This window comes from Aotus nancymaae, unplaced genomic scaffold, assembly GCF_030222135.1.
Source record: "Aotus nancymaae isolate 86718 unplaced genomic scaffold, 86718_ANA_hifiasm-v0.15.2.pri h1tg000064l_0, whole genome shotgun sequence".
Lineage (NCBI taxonomy): Eukaryota > Metazoa > Chordata > Mammalia > Primates > Aotidae > Aotus > Aotus nancymaae.
In genome coordinates, this window is record NW_026988478.1 from 3,162,386 (window position 1) to 3,184,616 (window position 22,231).

At 37.9% G+C, this 22,231-nt stretch overlaps 1 protein-coding gene across 2 annotated transcripts in view; it reads right to left on the reverse strand.

Moving 5' to 3' along the window:
* EFL1 (elongation factor like GTPase 1) overlaps positions 1-22,231 on the reverse strand; it is a 127,226-nt gene that overhangs the window by 94,894 nt on the left and 10,101 nt on the right. For both annotated transcript variants that reach the window (XR_001106997.2, XM_012449458.2), the window contains exons 4-11: positions 22,133-22,217; positions 14,378-14,511; positions 13,524-13,661; positions 11,769-11,983; positions 5,428-5,551; positions 3,626-3,702; positions 2,773-2,909; positions 2,046-2,168 (exon numbers count right to left, since the gene is read on the reverse strand). Coding sequence is in view for 1 of the 2 variants with exons in the window: in XM_012449458.2 (XP_012304881.2) it covers positions 2,046-2,168; positions 2,773-2,909; positions 3,626-3,702; positions 5,428-5,551; positions 11,769-11,983; positions 13,524-13,661; positions 14,378-14,511; positions 22,133-22,217 (1,033 nt within the window). In the remaining variant the exon portion in view is untranslated. The remainder of the gene's footprint in view (positions 1-2,045; positions 2,169-2,772; positions 2,910-3,625; positions 3,703-5,427; positions 5,552-11,768; positions 11,984-13,523; positions 13,662-14,377; positions 14,512-22,132; positions 22,218-22,231) is intronic.

Here is a 22,231-nt window from a genome sequence, read left to right on the forward strand (position 1 = left end):
ATCTTCTATGAAAGCTAAAGCTATGCAATGAGCTTAACCACCTACCATAAGCCCTAATACATTTTCACTGTATAAAGTACAGAAAAGATAGAATCAAGGAGTGTTACCAAAAGCCAAACAATCAACAAGGTAGCTTGTTAACAAAATACATAAAAATCAATAGCTTTTCTACTCCTCCACAATAACAAGTTAGAATATAAATGTATAAAAATACTGTATTATGATATTAACAAATGTTTAGAAATAAAGATTCAATACTATGAAGATACCAATTCTCCCTAAATACATTAAATTTTAACACAATTTCATATTAACATATGAACATTTTCTTTAACTTATATTGGAGGTATAAAACCATTGGTTAATGAATGTTTTTAAAACGACTCCATCACCTCATGTTAAAATAATTTGTATACAAAGAATTCAACAGGAAAACTTAAACAAGAAAAAAGAAAACCACAGGAAGTAAGAACCAAACACGTATCAGAAGTTTTGCCAGTGGAAGCTTTGACATGCCCTGACATATCTTAAGAGGATCACTCTGTCTGCAATATTGAGAAAACACTAACAGGAATCAAGATCAGAAGCAGGGATACTAGTTTTTTTTTCTTTTCTCCTTTTTTTTTTTTTTTTTTGGGAGATGGAGTCTCACTCATTCCAGTGCCAGGCTGGAATGCAGTGATGTGATCTCAGCTCACTGCAACCTCTGCCTCCTAGGTTCAAGTGATTCTCCTGCCTCAGCCTCCAGAGTAGCTGGGACTACAGGAGCGTGCCACCATGCCCAGCTAATTTTTGTATTTTTAGTAGAGATGGGGTTTCACCACGTTGGCCAGGATGGTCTTGATCTCTTGACCTTTTGATCCACCTGTCTTGGCCTCCTAAAGTGCTGGGATTATAGGCATGAGCCATCCTCCCTGGCCGGGATACTTGTTAAACGATTAAAATAACGAGGTGAGAGATGGTTGTTGCTTGACCCAGGGAGGCAGAAGTAAAAACATTGGGAAGTAGTTGAATTCTGTATTTCAAAGGAAGAATAGACGATTTGCTGATGGACTGGATGTAGGAGTGTGAGATAAATATAAGGGCCACAGACGACTCCAAGGTTTTTGGACTGGGTAAATGAAAAGATGGAGGTGCCCCTAACTGAGATGGGAATGACTTGGTGAGCAGGCTTGGGGATAAAATACCCAGTTTGGGACACGTTAAGTTGAGATGCTTCTTAGATAGCAGAGTGGAGAGGGAGTTCTGGAGTCCAGAAAACAGATATTCTCTGGAGATACAATTGTGTAAATTATGAGTATGTAGTTGTCATTTAAAGTCTTGAGATTGGATGAGATTATTAAAAGAGTGACTGCAGGTAAAATAGATAGAGGGTCAAAGACTTGAACCTTGCTTGGGGCACCTCAACATTAAAAAGCCACGGAGATGGGGAGGAATCACAAAAAGAGATTATTAAGGATAAGCAGCCAGGCAGACAGGAAGAAAAGCAGAAGCAAGGGAATGGAAGCAGTGGAAGCCTAGGAGTCAAGGGAAGAAAGTGCTTCAAGGAGGAGGAGTGATCGACTGCGTCAAATGCTAGCGACAGATCTAGTCGTGTGAAGACTGAAAACTGGCCATTAGATTTAACAAAGCGAAAGTCAACAGTGATGCCAAGAACAACAGTGTAATGGTTTGGGGGCAGAGTTACAAAAGCAATAGAACTGGAGGAAAAGAATTAGAGACAAGAAAATACATAGGGACAAATTTCACGGAGCCTACAAAGCCCCAGAATGGGAGTTTCTTTTCTCATGAGGAGCATGTGTACAGGAAGTTGCTGGTCTCTCACCCTACTGGCTGAACAAAATGGCTATGATAAGAAAACCTTTGGGTGGCGGGTGGGAAGCAAAACTGGTGAAATGATCATTTGTGAAATTGTTCATTTGTAGAAGTGGACATTTGGCAAACTGGCCATTTAGCAATCTGGCATTCCGCAAATTGGTCTAGAGCTGCCTGGATGGAGAACAGTCAACGACAAGGTATATTTCAACAGGTCCATCTTTCCTCACCTGCTTTCAGTGCTTGAGTTTCTGGTGGAAGAGAGTCAAATGTTTGTGATCCTGTGCACATCAGTCTCTCCACTCTCTCGGCTGTGATATCAAGGGGACTAGGAAGTTTCTGACACACCATAGCTGAAGTCTGTTGTTAAGGACTCAAAACCTTGAGCCAGTGCCTCCCACCAAGGCAAAGATTCACTCTATGCACTGAATATTGAGGTAACAAAGTCTGTCCATACAGAAAATGCCTGTGCTATAAGGCAACACTGCTTTATGCATCACATCTGAAAACATGCATACAGTTTCAGGGAGTTCACAAACTCCTTAAAGCTCAGAAATGATCCGCACGACAGATACTTACTGATGCGCATGGAACAAATGAGAACAGAGCTTAGCAGGTCGGCTACAGGTGATCTTGAAATGAAACAGTTATCTAACACAAACATCTAAATCATCTACCTATATTTAAATCTTAGTGCAAACATTTTTATTTTTACAGATTACTAAACAAACATAAAAAGAAGTGTCTAAGAGTTCACTATTAGTAATGTTAACACAAATTAGTATTAGTGTATTAATCATTAAAGTATTTAATATAGTTTCATGGTAGAAAACTAAGCACAGAAGACTTATTTTGGATTGAATGTTATTTCCAGAAAATTTCCTGGTTGCCATAACACATTGCTTTTTCTTGCTTTATCAAAACTACTTCACTAGAAACCATTAAAATAAAGGATACCAAGAACAGCATGGGAGATGGGTAGCCACTGACTGCAAATGGCATTGATCTGAACTTTAGGGTCTGAATGTCGTGCCTCCCGGGCTCCAATTTTCAATCCTAAAGAAGTCACTATTTTATCAATTTTTTCTTTGTCCCTATAGTAAACACAAGATTGGAGGGGAAAAAGTCATATGCAGATATAAACAGGCAGTGAGGAAAAGGAACCCAACATTATTTGGCATATTTTTACCCTAATGTGTTACTTTTTCAAAAAAAGCTAAAAATGATTGAAGGGAATCCTGCTACAGAAGAGGCCTCCTCAACCTCTACTCTTATATGTTCAAGTGAATTCTTCTTTAAGAATTCTCAGGAAGCACTTCTCCATAATCTCCTCAGGCAAGTGACACCAAGTGGTAAAGCAGTCTCAGAAATAAGTGCTAAAAAGTCATTATTCCATCTCAGGAATAACTTAGAAAGTAAATTTACTATAGCAAACTTGTATCAGATGAGTTATTTCCCAAGTTCCCCATTAATGATCCTAGTATCAAGCACCTTTTGTTCTTTAATAACCATTTTTTAAACCTGGGTTTGCATAAGCAAAGGCCCAATGTTTCTTTCCATCCTTTTCTCTCTTCACCTCAGCACTCTGTAAGATATTGCTGTCCTGTCCCTCCAACATCGCCCTTTAGTGGGGTTACATAGACTTCTTTAAATTACATTTCCAAGCCCTGCAATCAACTCATCTGTAGAAGCTCTGTTCACTTTCTCAGTCCATCTTAGCTTTCTGAAGTATGACTCATCAAACTGGAAAGTAAGCCAAATTATACTGCCTAAAGATGCCTAAAAGTAAACAATGTTGTAAGAGCCTTACTTTTTCAAGACAGCATCATACAAACTCCATATATTTTCCAGGATCAACTGTACAAATAAAGGTTTCTTTCCTTTGGCCTGTACAAAAGAATATATGGGCGTAAGTTCCTGAACATTTAATAGGCATTTATATATTCCTTCTTGACATGCTTTTATCATCAATATGTTTCATTTCTACTTGAAAATATTTATTCAAAAATAAAGTAGATGAAAGTAATTATAAGAATGTACTAAACAGTCAAAAATCCACAATCAATAACAATCCACTGTTCTTTCCTCTGGGAACCAGAGACTTTACAAGTGATATGACCATTTGTGGGTCATACTACCACTGCTGTCACCAAAGAAATACACAAGGCACCCAAGCCAAGAGCTAAAACTTCACTCTGCACTGCAGGCTCTTTCCATGGACTTCAGTCTAAAATTATGTTATAGGAAACAAAGTATTCTTAAACATATTTCTAAAAGTTCACAAGGATAGGAAAATTTTGAAAACCCAAAAAAACCCATCATTTCTCTTACCAAACTAGGCAAAAAGTTAATAGCAGGAGCACCTTGAGGTGTATACTCTTCCATATACATGAGATGGGATATATTAATAAATTGATATCTCCTGTCTGAAGAACTACTGGCAACAGTATTAAGAAATTAAAAGTCATCGGCTTAGAATGCTCAGTTTAAAAAAAAGTCATCATGAAGGCATAAAACTTATGCAGAAAGATGTCTATCATAACTCTACTTACCATATCAAAATATTTGAAAAAAAAGATGTCCAATCTTAAGAGAATGATTACATAAATGATAGTGCTCTTACAAAATAAAATAACAGGGTTCTTATTGAATTATTTCATATAATCATCATAACTATCCTATAAGTGCTATTATCTCAATTTTACAGATAAAATAACTGGGATAAAAGTCACAGAGCCAATACGTGGTGGAGCCAAGATTCAAACACAGAGTCACCTCTCAAGGCATGCTCTTTCCACTTAGCTATAGTCATTCCCTTTTAAATATATTGTTTATAAAAAAGGCTTTTAATGGCAAGGGAAGATGTTCATGATATGACTAAAGCAAAAAGGCAGCTCCATTGTATAAACAGCATAATCTCAACTGAGGGATGTATGTATCTATGTAAAAAGAATGAAAGAAATTACAGCCATCTACTAGCAGTGCTGGCTTCTGATTTTTTTGTTTGCTGTGGCTTTATACTTGTGAGTACTTTCTAAAAAGCAATGTATATGATTTTCAATGAGAATAAATTTATGAAACCTGGTTTTTACATTAAAAAAATAAAGCTCCAAGAAAAGTATCCTTAGAGGGCATATGACAGCATTCCTACACCATTTCTAAGTATAGAAGGGGTTTCAGGGAGCACCCACCTCTCCCCATCTACACTGTACAATGACCAGCATGTGGTGAGATAAGGCCTCAGCTGAGACTAGAAGTCCAGTGTGAACCATACAGGGATGTCTAGAAGAGACATCTCTTTATGGTGACAGAGACAAACAAGTGCATGGCACAAAATGTGTGTTTTCAGGTGCCCAAGATCAAAGATTTTTGGTCTTCTGGAAAAAAAAGAAAAGAAAAAGCAGCTCTTTGCCCACTATACTTAAAAGAGCTAAGAACTGTATATGAACAATACCTATATATAAGACTTGTAAGCCTTTCCCAATTATATACAGTAAAAAATCCCTCATGAACTCACCTGCATAAATTAAAGGTGAATCACATTTATTAAAGATATTACAGTATAGGTTTTCATAGGGTAAGAATAATCAAAAGGGACATACACCACATTACCTGATCACCCTTCATAATCTTTTTAGCCTTCATATTTATATAGTAATCTCCCCACAAGGTTTTCATAAGAACTTCCTTTTTGATGCCAATTTTTTGACTGTAGATTCTGGCAAAGTGCTCAATTCTGAAAGAAGACCAAATGTTCATGTTATTAATAACAACGATTAACATAGCTAACATTTGAACATTTCTGCAACAGGTACTGTTCAGACTTCTTTACACGTGTATGACTAAACTTAATCCACTATCCTACAAAGTTCCCCCATTTTACAGAAAAGGGTAACGAAGTACAGAGATATCACACAGGGAAGACGTGAGGTGGGGATTTAAATCCAAGCGGTCTGGCTCCAAAGCCTAGGCTCAGGTCTACACTAATGTGAATTGCAATATAGCTTTCTTTCTTAATTTTGCACATGTAAAACAAGATAAAACCAGGGCCAAGAAAATGCAAGCTCAAGCTGCCCATCACAACTATGCCAACAATACAACTTTATTTCAGCTACTCACTGACTGTTGCTCACAAAGGAAAGAAACCCTTGAGCCACAACCAGCCAAAACAAGTTTTTTATTATCCCAGATTAAAGGTAAACACACACACTGACTTAACTCCTATCAGCCCACAGAGAAACCAGTTACTACCATGGTCTCCAGGCACAGGAGGACAACTAAGGGTGCCATATATAGCATCTGCATTGTCTGGATAAAGGACCTAAGAAATACCTTTTCTTTAGAGAACAATATAGTTTAATTTAAGGTTTGAGATGAGAATTTTCAAAGAACCAGCATCTTAATAGATGACTACTCAGGGAAAAAAAAAAAAAAAGGATATCCCGTTTTTTCCCACACCATACTGAAAGCCCAACCTAATGCAATCAGAGAAGAAAAGGAAATAAAAAGTATCCTGATTAGAAAAGAAGAAATAAAACTATCTTTGTTCGCTGGTGACTCTTCAATCACTCCTCCACAAATGGACATCCACTGGTAGAATTCCTATGCCTCAAAAAGAAAGCAGGCTCTGCCTTGCTGCCTTCTCTGTGGATCCCTAAAAAGAGTCAGGCCTCCCTGGCTTCCTGTGCTTCAGCACACCCAGAACAGCCCACAGAGCCTTACTTCCAGATGTTAAGTCATGACACTCTTATCTCTGTGGCTTTTCATTTAACAGCACCCAGTTTTGCAAGGCAGGCTGCAACCCGCCATGCAGATTTGCGAATCCAATTCGGAACCTACAGGCGGGTCCAAGGATCTACACGTGGAAGGAGATAATAGAAGGCAACCACTGTGGACTGACATTATTGCTAGTGCTTTTACTGTCATTAATTAGTTACAATTTTAAACACTGACAATTTCTAGCACTTCTCTATTCTTGAATTCTATTTTAATTCATATCCTCTACAGAGTAACTGCAAACAAGATTCTAAGAGACCTGCAGAGAGATTTATAGTCCAATACTTCTGATCTATTTGTCGCCTATCTTCCTGAATGACAAATCAGTCAAGTATGAAACTACTAAGCCACACACCCCTTTACCCTCCAAGCTACCCAGTGGATTAATGTTAACTACAGAATTCTAAGACACAGTTACACAAAGACACATAAAACAAAGGGCTCTTCATTGTCTCTTCTCTCCTGTCCCTATTCTATAAGGCTGAAGATTCAGTTCTATGTATCTAAAACAAGAACTTAGATTCTTGCTGCTCCTCATCCAACTCAATGTGTTTCTGCTTTTCAGAGTAGACTCTCCCAGGTTAACATTAATTAACACGATAGATTTAGGCAGAAGACCTAGGTTCAGCCCCTAGTCACACTTCTTAATCCTTTCCCACTGCAGAGAGCTTATAGAACCATCTTTCAAATTCTGAAATGTGCTCATTTTCCACCTTTTGTGGCACATGCAGCTGTCAACTTTGCCTATTCACTGACATTTTAGAGGAAAATTGGAAGAAGAAAGTCTATGGCGCTTTCATTTCCACCACTACTTTTCCATAAATTAACATATCAACTTGTTGAGAACAACACTAGCCAATCTCTGAATCTGACCTTGTCTAATACAGAAGAACATTCATTTATTGGCTGATACTATCTAAAAATGTCAAAAGTAAGAGCTATATAAATTACCATTATTCTATCAATTCAACTTTCTCCCCATTCCTTTTTCTTTCACAATGAACTTCCCCCAGTTTGTGTGATTTACACTAAAATTAGCATAAAACATTAAATTACTTATGAAAATCACTGTAAGAAAAGGACAAGCCTCCCACCTTGTGGCTTACTAGCAGAATGATCACAAATCAGGAAATCAACAGGTTGACCCTATTACATGACTGAATGAATGAATCACTGTGAATGAACCTAAAGAAAGTCTTGAAATGATCTTAGCCCAATATTCTTTTTTCAGATAAGTAAACTGAGGCCTAGAAAGGTGATAATGACAAGCCATCAACCATATACGAAAAGTGCAAATTCTTAGCAGGTTCACAATTTCTATTTTTATCATATACGAATTACCTCAATTTATTTAAGTCTGGTATGACCTTTCAGGCATCAAAATGGACTAAGGTATCTATAATTTATTACAAACAGAAAATTATGGTATTATATTACACTGCCCAAGAGAAAATATAGTCAAAGGGAAATTGGAGAACAAGTTTATGTAAAAAGGAAAATACATTTTTAAAAAATGAAGCCAGAGATTTGTTAGGTTACTCCCAAGCCTTCCATTCTGGTCAACTCCTGATCCTTTCTTTCTTTCCATTTCTAAGTCATACTGATATATATTTCATGAAGAGATTCTGTTTTCTCGTAGTGCATCGTTTCTGGTTCTATGATCCCTGCAAATAACATGCAATATCAAGCCCACAACTAAAGTTATGTCATTATTATTTTTCCAGACCACAAGCATTTTCTCAAAGTAATAATCTTTTATCTACATTTGGGTTTTTTGATTCCACAAGTCAGAAACTGTTACAGTTAAAAAATGTGATCAATTACCTAGCCCATTCTGAAATCCAGTATCACTGTCATATGGCCTCAGCAATAAGAAGAAATAAGGATCTTCAGGGCCCACAGGGAAGACACCAGAGAAGTAGCATGTCAAGAAAACACAAGTTTCAGGGCCAGGCAGACTTTAATCTTAATATCAGCTCTACCTCTTAGTAGCTGAGTGATGTTGAACAAAAGTTACTCAATGTTCTTGAGACTTATATAATAAACAATAATATCTATTTCAAAGGAGTGTTGTTGGAATTTGGTGAAATAATTTAAATAAAGTGACTAACTCAATATCTAGCATATGTACATCCTCAATAAAGCTAGACTAACTTTTGCTACTGCTGGTATAAAAGTTGATATAAATATATTTGATCATCTATGTATAAATAATATCAAGAAATAAACAAAAAAATGACAGGAAATTAACTGAGCTAAGGAATAAAGTGGGATCCTTTTGTGGTATACATTTGAATTTACTAAAGAATAAAGTTAAAGTTAAAAATCAATTGTATATAAAATCTACAAAGAAATGCAAGACTGGTTCAATATTCAACAACATCAGTCAATGTAATATACCATATTAACAAGCTAAAGAAGAAAAATCAGACAAATAGATTTATCAATACAGAAAAGGCATGTGACAAAACTGGACACATTCATAATAATGACTTTGAGAAAAAAGAATATTAGGGGACTTCCTCAACTTGATAAAGGACATCTAAAAACAGCCTGCAGCCCTAACATTTCTAATGGTGAAAGACTTAATGCTTTCCTCCTAAGATCAAGAACAAGGAAGGACGTCCACTCTCATCACTGTCAGTCAAATAGTGCTAGAAATTCTAGCCAGTGCAATCAGCAAAGGAGAAAACAGCATGCAGATAGAAAAGGAAAAAAAAAACAAACAAACAATTCCTATTTGCAGACGTGACTGTCTTGTAGCAAATTCCAAAATATCTACTAAGAACTACAAGTGAGTTCAGCAAGGTGACAATATACAAGATCAACATACAAGAATCAATTGTATTTCTATATACTAGATGAATGTGTGAACACCAACATTAAAAATATCATTCATAATCATTCAGAAAAATTAAAAATTAAGTGTAAATCTAGCTCAACATGTACAGCACTTATATGCTGAAAACTATAAAATGCTCATAAAAGAATTAAAAGAAATTTTAAATTAAATGGAGAGGCATAGTGTTCATGGAATAGATTCAACATAGCAAAGACGTCAAAATTCTCCCCAAATTAATAGGTTTACCAAGCAATTTCCATCAAAATCCTAGCAAGATGTTTTTGTAGATATAGGTAAGATTACCATAAAATTTACACGGAAAGGCAGAGGCCTGGAACAGCAAAAATAATTTTGAAAAAAAATAATGTGGACAGAAATAGTCTACCTGATTTCAAGACTTATTATGTAGCTACACTAATCAAAATGATGTGGTATTTGTTGGAAAGACAGACACACAGATTAATGGAACAGAACAAAACACTCAGAAACAGATCCACAAAAGTATGCCCAATTGATTTTCACAAAGGCACAAAAGCTATTCAATGGAGAAGAGAGAACCTTTTCAAGGTTCTGGAGTAAATGGAAATCCATAGGCCCTCTCTATCCACAAAAGAAAACCTCAACCCAAGTCTCACACTTTATACAAAAATAACTCAAAGTGGGCCATGGACTTAAATGTAAAAAGTAAAACTAAAACGTTTAGAAAAAAATGAGAGACAATCTTTAGGATCTAGGACTAAAAAAAGAGTTCTTCAACTTGACTCTAAAATCAAGATCCATAAAAAGAAAAAATGATCAAGGGAACTTCAGCCAAATTAAAAACTTTGCTCACTTTTATGGCTGGGCACGGGGGCTCACACCTGTAATCCCAGCACTTTGGGAGGCTGAGGCGGGAGGATCACCTGAGGTCAGGAGTTCAAGAGCAGCCTGGCCAACATGGTGAAACCCCGTCTATACTGAAAAACAAAACAAAACAAAACAAAAAACAAAAAAACCCCACAAAAATTAGCCAGGTGTGGTGTGCATACCTGTAGACCCAGCTATTCAGGAGGCTGAGGCAGGAGAATTGCTTGAACCTGGGAGGCAGAGGTTGCAGTGAGCTAAGACTGCATCACTGCCCTCCAGCCTAGGCAACAGGCTGAGACTCTGTCTCCAAAAAAAAGCAACAAAAACAAACAAAAACTTTGCTCACTTTGAAAGACACTGTTAGAGCATATAAAGCCAAACTGTAGACTGGGAGAAAATACTTGCAAAGCACATATGAGACAAAGGACTAGTGTTTACAATAGAAAAAAACTCTCAAGAGCATTAAAAAAACAACATAATAAGAAAATGGGAAAGGATGTGAAAAGACATTTCACCCAAGAGGACTACAGATGACAAATCAACACATGGAAAGATGTTCAAAGTAAACAGTTGTTAGGAAAATGCAAATTAAAGCCTCAATACCATATTAGTACGCACCCAATAGAATTGCTAAAATGAAAATACTGACAACACCAAATGTGAAAATTTGGAGAAACTGGATCACTCATGCATGTGCTGCTGGTGAGAATATAAAATGATATAGTCCCTCTGGAAAATAGTTTGGTCTAGTTTCTTTAAAAACTAAACATACAACTACCATATGACCCAGCAACAGCACTCCTAGTAACCCAGAGAAATGAAAACTTATGTTCACACAAAAACCTACACATGAAAGTTCATAGCAGCTTTACTCATAATGGCCCAAAAATGGAAAAACAAAAACAAAAAAAACAGACGTCCTTTAATGGGTGAATGGTTAAAATGGGGTAAATCCACACCATGGAATACCACTAAGCAATAGAAAGGAACTAACTACAGTATTAATGCGTGTAATCACTTGGATAAGTCTCTAGAGAATCATGCTAAGTGGAAAAAAAATCCAAAAAATGCTACATATTTTTTGGTTCCATTTCTGTGTTTTGTTTTGATTCCATTTCTCTAACACCCTTCAAATGACAAATCTGGAGATAAAACAAATGGTTGTCAGGGGTTTAAAAAGGGTTTGAGGGTGGGAAGGAAGTAGCTGTGGCAATATAAGGGCAACGTGAGGGAGCCTTGTGGTGCTGGAAATGTTCTGCATATTGAAGGCAAATGGCAAAGTCCTGGTTGAGGTATTGTACTACAGTCTACAAGATGTTATCATGGATAGGCGGCAGATACTGGGTAAAGGGCACCAGAGTACTCTCTGTATTACCTCTTACAACTGTAGGTGAATCTATAATTATCTCAAAATAAAAAGTTTCACTAAAAAAAAATTAATTGTATATAAAATCCACCAAGAGATTTAATCAGATTCGAACAGACTTACCCAAAGCCCCACCCATCTATTGCACTGGTAAACACCACATTTCCCTGTTCTGGAGAGAAGTAAAGGTGAGAATCATCTGTGTCCTCCAAGCCAGTGCTCCAGTCATATACTTGCTCTCCTTGTTCAGAATTTGGATTCACTTGGGATTCAGTCTCTCTCTCTGCTCTTTCTTCTAGGACTTTAGAAGTAAAAAGAGTTCCTGTGAGTGCATTAATCTAGGAGAGATGGTGAAATGGCAGAGTGTCATTCAGATGCTTAGCACGCTCATGGCAGGAAAAACACTGTTTAACCTGTGTTAGGGCTAGAAACATCAGTCAGTCTGGGCTCATTAACCACACATGGATGGAGGTGACATTTACAATCAGTGAATACTTACATGTATCCATTCTTCCAAAACTCAGCATAACTAAATTATAAGGCTTTTGGAAGGTCATTTTGTGATTATTATTAATTTAATGTAAATATTAATGTGTCACACCCTTAATTTGTTTTTCAATACTGAGACCTAGTATCACAAAGTACTCATGATTTCCAACCCCCACAATCCTAGTTTGTAATCTCAGTCCACTGCCTTGCCCATTTCTCACATCGGTTGTCTGAAATGTTCACTACTGTCTTCAGGCCCTCTTCCCAAATCCTAATCCTCAACTACTTTCACTGCCCAATAGGAAGTCACCTTATGTCCTACCTCAGAAAGAAAATGGAACCTATTACTGAGATTTCCTTTGAGTACCCCACATTCCAATCTATAAGCTCATTTATGTCTGCAAATACCACTGACCTTTCTCCTGCCAATGCAGGGCAGAAGTTATTTTACCTCTTCCTATTTTTACAGGGAACAATACCCATCCATCGTTCTTTTTCACTGTTCTACTTTTATTGTTTCCTGCCTTTAGCAAATAAATATACTCTAGTTGCTCTCATCAATGGCCTTCCACTGTCTTGAGGAAGAAATTTCAAATTCCTATGCATGGCGTAAAAGGTTCACCACCATCTAAACCCTATATCCTTTTCCCCATCACTTGTCACTGTTTAACGTGATCTAATTCTTCACCTATAAAACAATTTGCAGTTCCTTAAATGAAACATTGTTTGTGCTTTTTCTTGCCTTTATGACTTTGCAGATCATATTTCTTCTCTTTTGAATGTCTTTTTCCTAACTGTCTACCTCGCAAACACCTACTTTCTTTCTACCTCAAGGCTTCCATTGTAAAACTTCTCTTGACCCAGACTGTGTTAGATGGCCCTCATCTATGCTGTCATATCACACCCAGGGCTTATGTCATTGTTCTCCAAATAGCTTTGTTTGTCTCCCCTACTATACTGTGAGCTCCTTGAAAACAGGGATTCTGACATGTCCATTTTATATTCACAATCCCTAGTGTACCACGGACATTTGATAATTCATTTATTCAACATATATCTATGAAATATTTGCTGAATGAATGCTTGGGTAAAATTTCCTTTAAAGACAGGTAATAAAGTCCTAATACTGCTTCACTTTGGAAACACGATACAAAGTTTTAAACGAGAGAGCCTATTGTCCAAGCTTTGTATGATGGGTGCTTCCAAGATATGGAAGGAAATACTGAGAACATGCTTATTCTGTTGCCTCTGTTGTAGAATAACATCAACATGTAAGAATCTGAAGTGGAAAAGTTAACTTTTCTGTACCAATGCCTCATACCTAGCTCAGTAACTTCCTTACAACTCTTCTTCGAGCCTAAATTTTTTTAATATTAAAAATTAAAATACCTGTTCTAAAATATTCTTGAGGTGAGAATAGGCCTCTTGTGGGGTGAATTTCAGTTCCACTATCAAGCGATCTATCTTATTAATCACTAAAACTGGACGGATGTTTTCAAGCCAAGCTTGTCGCAGAACTGCCTGTGTCTGATAAAAACAGAAAGAAACAGGTAAAACTCATGATTTGAAATAATTAAAGCATATCAGAAAATCTTGATTAACAACCAATCCATTACCATATTCCTTTATCACACTCTAGACTGTGCCAGACAAAGGTATTCACTAGGCATTCACAAAGTATGTATACAGCACAGTAGCAAAGAACAATAGATAAGAAATCATAACTGCCTTTATGCAATTGACAGTTTAAGAAGGATAAATAAGGCTGGGTGTGGTGGCTCACGCTTGTATCTCAGCACTCTGAGGCTGAAGCAGGCAGATCACTCAAGGCCAGGAGTTCAAGACTAGCCTGGCCAACATGGCAAAACTCCGTCTCTACTAAAAATACAAAAATCAGCCAGGTATGGTGGCACATGCTACTCTGGAGGTTGAGGCATGAGAATCACTGGAACCCAGGAGACGGAGGTTGCAATAAGCCACTGCACTCCAGCCTGGGCGACAGAGCAAGACTCTGTCTCAAAACAAACAAAATAAAACAAAACAAAAACAAAGTGTGTTAAGTTAAAGTCGTCATCTCTAAGATCCCTTCAGAACTCTGGCGATTTAACTCCATCACAGACTGGAACGTTACCAAATGTGAAATATAAAACCAATGTTCTTATCAGTGAAATACCTAAAGTCAGTCAGTTCCTCCTCTTTCCTCACCTTTAACATTTTAAATATTTCTCATCGCAATCCATTACCTGAGGACAGACTCCTTCCACGGCATCTACCACAATGATGCATCCATCACAAATGCGAACGGCGGTTGATACTTCTGAGGAAAAGTCCACATGTCCTGGAGAGTCTATCAGATTAATCAGGTACTCCTCATAACCTAAAATAAAATTTGTAAACGCATATTTTCAGTTGTGCAGGCATACAATGCTCTTCCTCAGGCACTCTAGAATAAGAAAGTAGAAAGCTTCTAAGATAAAACTGAACAAAGCTAAAGGAGTCAAAAGCTCAATCAAGATCTACCATTTCAATTTTTCCCACTGATGGGACTACTGATCCAAATAGCATCTGTATAAAACGTTAAAGGACTTCATTATTCTAATAGCTACCACTTAAGAGCTTAGTGGGAGCCAGTCACTGTGCTACTCACTTTTAATGTGCTTATCACATATTATTGAATCCTCGCAGTATCCCTATGAGACAAATATTACATATTACATATTTACAGAGTAGTAAAAGGAGAACAGTAATAAGTATCTCATAGGGGTATTGTAAGGATTCAATAATATGTGATAAGCACGTTAATCACTGAAAGAAATTAATCAATGCCCAAGGGCCTAACAGTAAAAGCTATTCAAAGGGCCAGCAAAGCAGTTGGCCAAGTTCTTTCCCACAATTTATCAAAGAGTAGTGTATGAATCTGACAAGATTTAGACTCAATTCCACAAAAACTTAAGGAGGTTACTATGTTGCAACCAGTGTGCTATGTGCTCTCCCATTAACATCTCCTCCTTCAATAGTCTCAACTAATGTATTCAACTTATAATAGGGTGATGACACATCCTGAGTTGTCTGGTTTTAGCACTGAAATTCCCAAATCTCATCAAAGCTGTTAGTCATAGGCAAACAAGGAAAAAAAAAAATCATCCTAGGTCATGGAGAGATATCATTAAACATTAACTTAGTATACCATGCAGAAAATTAATAATACTTCAGAATTCTATACTCATTCCCCCATTATTGACAAATTTGATATAATTCTCTTTTGGAGACAGAATAACTATTTGAATGCTCAAACATATACTTTACTTTTGCTCCTCCACTTAACTCAGTGTTTATCAACTTGAATGAGCTCAAGAATTACTATAAGGTTGAGTAACCTTTATCTGAAATCCAAAATGCTCCAAGGAGCATTTCCATTATGTGCCATGCTAGTATTTGAAGAATTTCAAATTGTGGAGCATCTCAGATTTTGGATTTTCAGATGTGGGATGTTCAACCTACAATTTATGGACCATTTAAAGAATTTTCCCCCAATATAATTTTAATGACTTTGCTTGTACCCTATGTGATACTGATAAACCACCACCACAATAACCACAAAAACATCTGTGGACTGCCTATTTACACCTGGCATTGTTTTAAGCATATTGCAGAAATTATCTAATGTTTACTAAGATCACGCAATTCAAAATGATAGAAGTTCAAACCCATTTAACTCCAAAGACCATACCTCTAACCACTACACTCAGATAGCAGTAACTTTCATCTCACATGCCAAGATTCCACCGCTAATGAATTCCTAAAACACTGGCTGAAGCACTCCCAAGTGTACTCTAGACTATGCCAGTCAGACAAAGGTCTTCACTAGGCATTCACAAAGTATGTATACAGCACAGTAGCAAAGAACTACAGACAAGAAATCATCATTGCCTTTATGCGATTGACAGTTTAAGAAGGATAAATAAGGCCGGGCTTGGCAGCTCACGCTTGTATCTTAGCACTCTGGGAGGCTGAGGCAGGTGGACCGCTTGAGGCCAGAAGTTCAAGACTAGCCTGGCCAGCATGGTGAAACCCCATCTCCACTAAAGATGGGGCTCAGTGGGAAAGACTGCCATCAGGTAGCAACAGATTGCCTTCTTCAGTACCATTCCTCCTGGTCTTTTCATACAAACTGCTTTATGATGAGCCATTGCTCTGGCTGAAACCACCAGGGAAGGCTCCAACCAGAGAAGATCATGGAGATCTCCAAAGAAACTCCAAGAAGTCAAATAACCAGAGCCCTGGAGCAATGGTCCACTATATCTCAATTGAGCCTTGCATTGTCAGATCTCACACCAGTTCTTCCAGCCAACATTTTCAATAAGTATCATGGTCTCAACCAAGTAAACCAGAGAAAAACAAGCATGTCTAGCGGTGGTCTAGGGTCCTGTTGTAAAACATTAAAGCTGTGAGATTCTTAAAATCACTCAGCATTTTCTTAGCCTAAGCCTTTATTTCATAGAAAAACATGCTAATGCCTTCAAAAGGCAGGAGACTGAACCAAGGTCCAAAAAGAAGTAAGCCAGAAATACGCCTAGAATCTTAAGTCACTTCTAGGGTCTTAGATTCCTTCATCCTTTGCAACTGGGGACTTGCCTGTTCATTTGGCTAAACTCCAAACTTTAGAGTGGGAAAACTTCCAGCACTTTCCCACCCTCTATGATACTACTTGGACCTGATACAGAAGTTTCAGACACTGGGTCTCCTGTCAAGTTCTTTACAGAGTCTAAAAATGCACTTGTACAGAAATTTCAGGCTTCCTATACAACAGTGCTCTTATCTTTTACTGGAGTTACAGATCTTTTAGGGAATACTCAGAAAAATGAATACCTACCTACCTATCTATGCTCCTCTAATTACACATCCATTTCCAGATTCTTGGAAATTCATTCAGGAAGGGTAGGTTCAGATCTAAAGAGGAACTGAAAGCTAGTGATACACCAAGTGTTTCCACCTGAAAATCTACATCCTAAAAAATAAGTGTCTGATCAAGTAATAGAGCTGAGAAATACAGCCGGCCTTGGAGCTCACATCACACGCACGTATTAAAGGTTCAGCGAAGCCCTGATAGAGAAGTCTGTCCAACTCTGTTTATCCTGGAGTTTCTCAAATGTATTTAATGGTGAGAAAGAGTTAATGCCATGATTAGTTACACAGCTGACTAAGTCTTGGCTCAGCTCTGAGCCAGGCCTCCCAATTCCTCTTTCAATGCCTTTTTCATCTTAACCCTTTCTAAACAACTTTAACCTAAATTTCAAAGGTTGGGTGAAGAAGTTCCATATCCATTAGAGAAAAAAAGTCCATAAGCACAGCTATTCTGCTGTGACTTCAGCCACATGATGTCTCTTTTAAAAATGCCATTTACCATTTTTGTGTGTGTGAGATCAAATTTAAAAATACATAAAGACAATTATAGGGTTTATCCTGCTAGATGTTTTACTATTGCTAGTGGAAATTATTTAAAAAGTAGAGAATGCATAACACTTTTCAGGAGACAAAATTTTTTAAGCATGCTAAATGATCTTTCCTTAACAAAGTCCTGAAACTATACATTGAACTAAACCCTGCAACAGCATTCAGGGACAGAAACTTCTGCTGCTTTACTTCCCAGGCATTCCAAACTAAACCACTTCATTTCAAGGCACAGATCTAATCAGTCAAGCAACAATCCAATCTTTTTATGTTCCAGGGAACTGAAAACAAAAGTTGGAAGACCTGAAGTTAATTATGGAGGATATCTTCCAGACAATTTCTGCTGCTAATAGGCAGTTATGGGAAAAGAATTGCTCCCTTGCCCATGGTTTTAAAGTGCCACAGATAATTGGTTCACAGAAGGTGCACATTTGTCACTAGTACCTGCCAAAACATCTTTGTATTCAGTAAAACTTCATGTAAGGAGATTAGTGTTCAACTTCTAAAACCTTGGAAATGCTTACTAAAGCATACATAGCAAGCTGATGAGAGAAAACTTTCTGTGAAATAAAAAAGAAAAACTGAAGTGATGGATGAAGATCTGAACCTCCTGCAAGTGTCTTTTATGTTTTAGTGTATTGGTAGAATATTTTGCCTGACAACAAAAATAACAGAAATACAGGCAGAACCTGAGTTATCTGAAGATATGTTTCTGACTAAATTCCTTATGTATGAACTGATAACAATTATATACATAAATTATACCCCAACTAAAAAGTAACACAAGTCTCCCTCCACAGGAATGCCATTTATTTATTTATTTATGAGACAGGGTCTCACTGTTGCATTCAGGCTGGATGCAATGGCACAATCATAGCTCCCTTCAGCCTCAAACATCTGGGCTCAAGCAATCTTCCTGCCTCAGCCTCCTGAGTAGCAGGGACTGCAGGCATACAAGGGTAATTTTTATTTTATGTTTTCTAGAGATGGTGTCTCGCTGTGTTGCCCCAGCAGGTCTCAAACTGCTGTCCTTAAGTGATCCTTCTACCGTGGTCTCCCAAAGTGCCAGGATTACAGATGTGAGCCACTGCACCTGATTTCCTTTTATATCTTAAATCACTACTATCCTTTTACATTTCAAATCAATGTGTAACATGTTATAAATCAACGAATATGGCTTATTAGTTGACAGAATTGTAAAGCACAATTGTAAAGCTGACATAGGTAACAGGGTAACTATCTTTATGAGAAGCCTGCCATAAGGAGAGGTGAAGGTGGTTGACTCTGATGGTAAGTGTCAAAACTAAGATTGGGTCAGGCACAGTGGCTCACACCTATAATCCCAGTGCTTTGAGAGGCCAAACAGGAGGATTACTTGAGCCAAGACCAGCCTGAACAACATAGTGAGACAATCATCTCCACAACAAATTAAAAAAATTAGCCAGGCATAGTGTCACATGCTACTCAGGAGGCTGAGGCAGGAGGACTGCTTGAGTCTACAAGTTCTGGGCTGCAGTGAGCTGTGATCAGCACTGCACTCTAGCCTGAGTGATAGAACAAAACTCTAATCTTTAAAAAAAAAAAAAAGTGACATGGGTTAGGAAAGAGAAAGGGAAAAATGATCTAAAAATAACTATGAATAGCAAACTGATTAAGTTTTCTTTTGTTGCACAAACCCAATCCAAAGGCCTCTCCAGACCTTCTGCCAATGTGAGACTAGACCACGTACAGACCACTTCTGATTACATTTCGCCTCATCCACTTTTGTTTTTTCTCAGTATGATGCCAGTCCACATCTGCCACTCAATACTGTGGCCACACCCTGAACTCTAACATCACTGAGAACTTCCCCACCTTTGAAGGCCTGCTGCATAGACAGTAAATCTAATAATTACACATCCACGTTGTCTTGATTCCTTTGATCACTGGCAGTTTTGCTTGAAAGGGTATAAGAACAAGAACCAGAATAAGAAATGCTGGAGTAAAAAAAAGGTTGATGTTTACTTCTTACTTTACTTGCACTCTAGGCTGAGTGATAATCTCTCTATGCCTAGCATCATCCTGGAGAGAGTCATAGATAAAGGACCAATTTCACACTGCTAATGTATGTCATTACTGTAAGATGCGGGTCCTATCATGAGATAAATTGAGAGAGTAATTGTATATTGACTAAGTATTAGTCAATACTAAATAGTAATTTGACTAAGAAGGGGGAGGGGGAACATGCAGAGGATTATGGGGCTGAAAGAAGGATTTATGTATTTTTTTAAGACAAGACATGACTTGAGCATGCTTAAAAGCTGACGGTTACAAGCCAGTACAGAGGGAGAGGTGGAAGATACAGAAGGTAAGTCCAGAGCACAGGTTTTTGCCAGTGACAGGAGGCAAGCAAAAAATGCCCATACCATTTCCTTTTGAGGTATAGTGGCAAGCAGTTGAGAATTCTTCCCTTTTCTGTGAAACAGAAGAATGCCTGCTGAGATTGTGGAGGAGGAGATGACAGGTAGGCTAAAAGAGATCATAAGGTTTAAAATAGTTGTTGGGCAGAATGAGCAAGACCTAAGAGAGAGAGATGGGAAGTCTGCCAGCAGTCTGGAGGACTATTTGAGAATCTAGCCCAGGTACAAGGACGAGGACATGTAGAAAATTAGCTTTATCCAGGATTAAAGTTTTGTTGGGAAAAATATGACAGAAGGTCAAGAACCAAAGAGACTGAAGACGCTGGCAAGGTTGTCAGTGAAAAGACAAATCTGGACTGTATGAGGCAGGAAGTGAATGAAGAAAGAGGCTGATGGGAGACAAAAAACTAGAGAACATTATGAAGTCAAAGAATGGGTACTTCATTAGTTAGGTGAAAGAAAGAGCTGAGAGAATCAAAGATCGTAGAGAAGGAAGCATTTAAGTTTGAAATGTCAAAGATGGATAGCTCAAGGTGATGCTAAAATCCAAAAGGTAGTCATGACAATGGATAGGTGAAGTGGAGAATCAATGCTGTTGGGAGGATAAGCGTTGAAGAAGTCATCCTCAGGGATGGTAAAAGCCACCTTAGAGGATTCAGGTGAAAAGAAAAATTATGAGGCCAGGTACCAAAGTCACTAATGAACAGGGACCATAACCAAGAGCTGGCAATGATTGGAAAGGTGAATAACAGGATGGTCTGAGTCTTGAAAGGAGAAGTTTGAAAATAAGGGTAGAAGAGTCAGCTTTTCTGATCAGATCTGGGAACAAAAAGAATGGCAATCCTATATCCTAACCTAGAGATATACAGAACATGAAAGAATGAGTAGCATTCACTTGAAAAAAAGTACAAGGCAGGCAATGTCATCAGAAGACAACCAGGCAGGAAAAAGGAGTAACAGCAATAAAAACAAAATTGAGGATGCAGGGATGTTTGTTGACCTTGGAATGTTTTCAGAGTAAGTTTTGGTAGGGAAAGGAATGATGGGAGATTGAAAGAGGGCATCAGAATCACAGAGAAACATGGGGAAGAGACTATAAGAGAGGCCAGATCATGTGGCTTACATCGTGGGCAGTGAATGAAGACCGCAGGGATGCAGGTAATGCTGGCCTCAAGACGTCCACAGCAATCCCTGGTGGAAAGGAAATACTGAAGCCTCTGGAGAAATTAGCTGTGGCCTGACTTCCAAGAGACTAAGGGTCTAAGTAAATAGGCTGGAAATGTTGGTTCTAGGACTACTATCAGGTTAGAAATTACTCTGTCCTTGGAAAAGTGTCTTAACCTCTCTGAACTCCATTTTTGCACATGTGTAAAATAAGAGTAATACCCGTCATAGAACTGCTGTGAAGATTAAACAAATTCATGCATATGAGACACACCTAACTCAGAAGTGAGTTATCGTGTACCTAGTTTCTTAAGCCTAACATCAACTGAATGCTTCACAAAATAAAGCATTCTTAACATACCATTTTTTCCCTATACAATGACATATATATGAAATACTTGTTTTAACAGCTGCACAGTATTTCATAGCTTGGATGTATCAGTTTATTTAACCATTCTCCTCAGGTTATTGCTATTTTTTTCACGAATACAAAGTTTTTAGTGAATATCAGTGACATGTATCTCACACAGTTACATGACTATTTCTGCCAGATAAATTCCTAGAAGTGTTACTATTAAAGTAGTATCCTCATTTGAGGATAGCAAGCTGGTACTTATCATGGCAGTCTACCTTAAGTAAATAAGACTCCAAATCTAATATGCAGGCCAGGCCAGGAGGCAGAATAGTAAGGCTGAACCAGCGAAAGTCCTAGGGCTCCTGACTTTCCTTGTGAAGAAATCCATACAATCACCTGGTGGAGGGGGCAGGTGGGAATTGCCAGTTCTTCTGCTCTCAAGTCAGTCAGAGGTTTCCATCTCCATCTAAGCCTGGACGGCCTGACGCTGACAACAGATCATGTCAAGAGGCCAGAATAAAATACGTGGAATATAAGCAAAGAAACTGAGGCATGCAATTAATTCAGAAAGAGAGAGGAGGACATGTAAAATGCAAAACTCTGTTTCTTTAAAACACAAATTGATTTACCTGTTGCATAATGTAGTGAAATGGCACTAGATTTCATAGTGATCCCTCGGACCTGTTCATCTTCTCTGCTGTCCATGTACCTTAACTGGAAAAATGCAA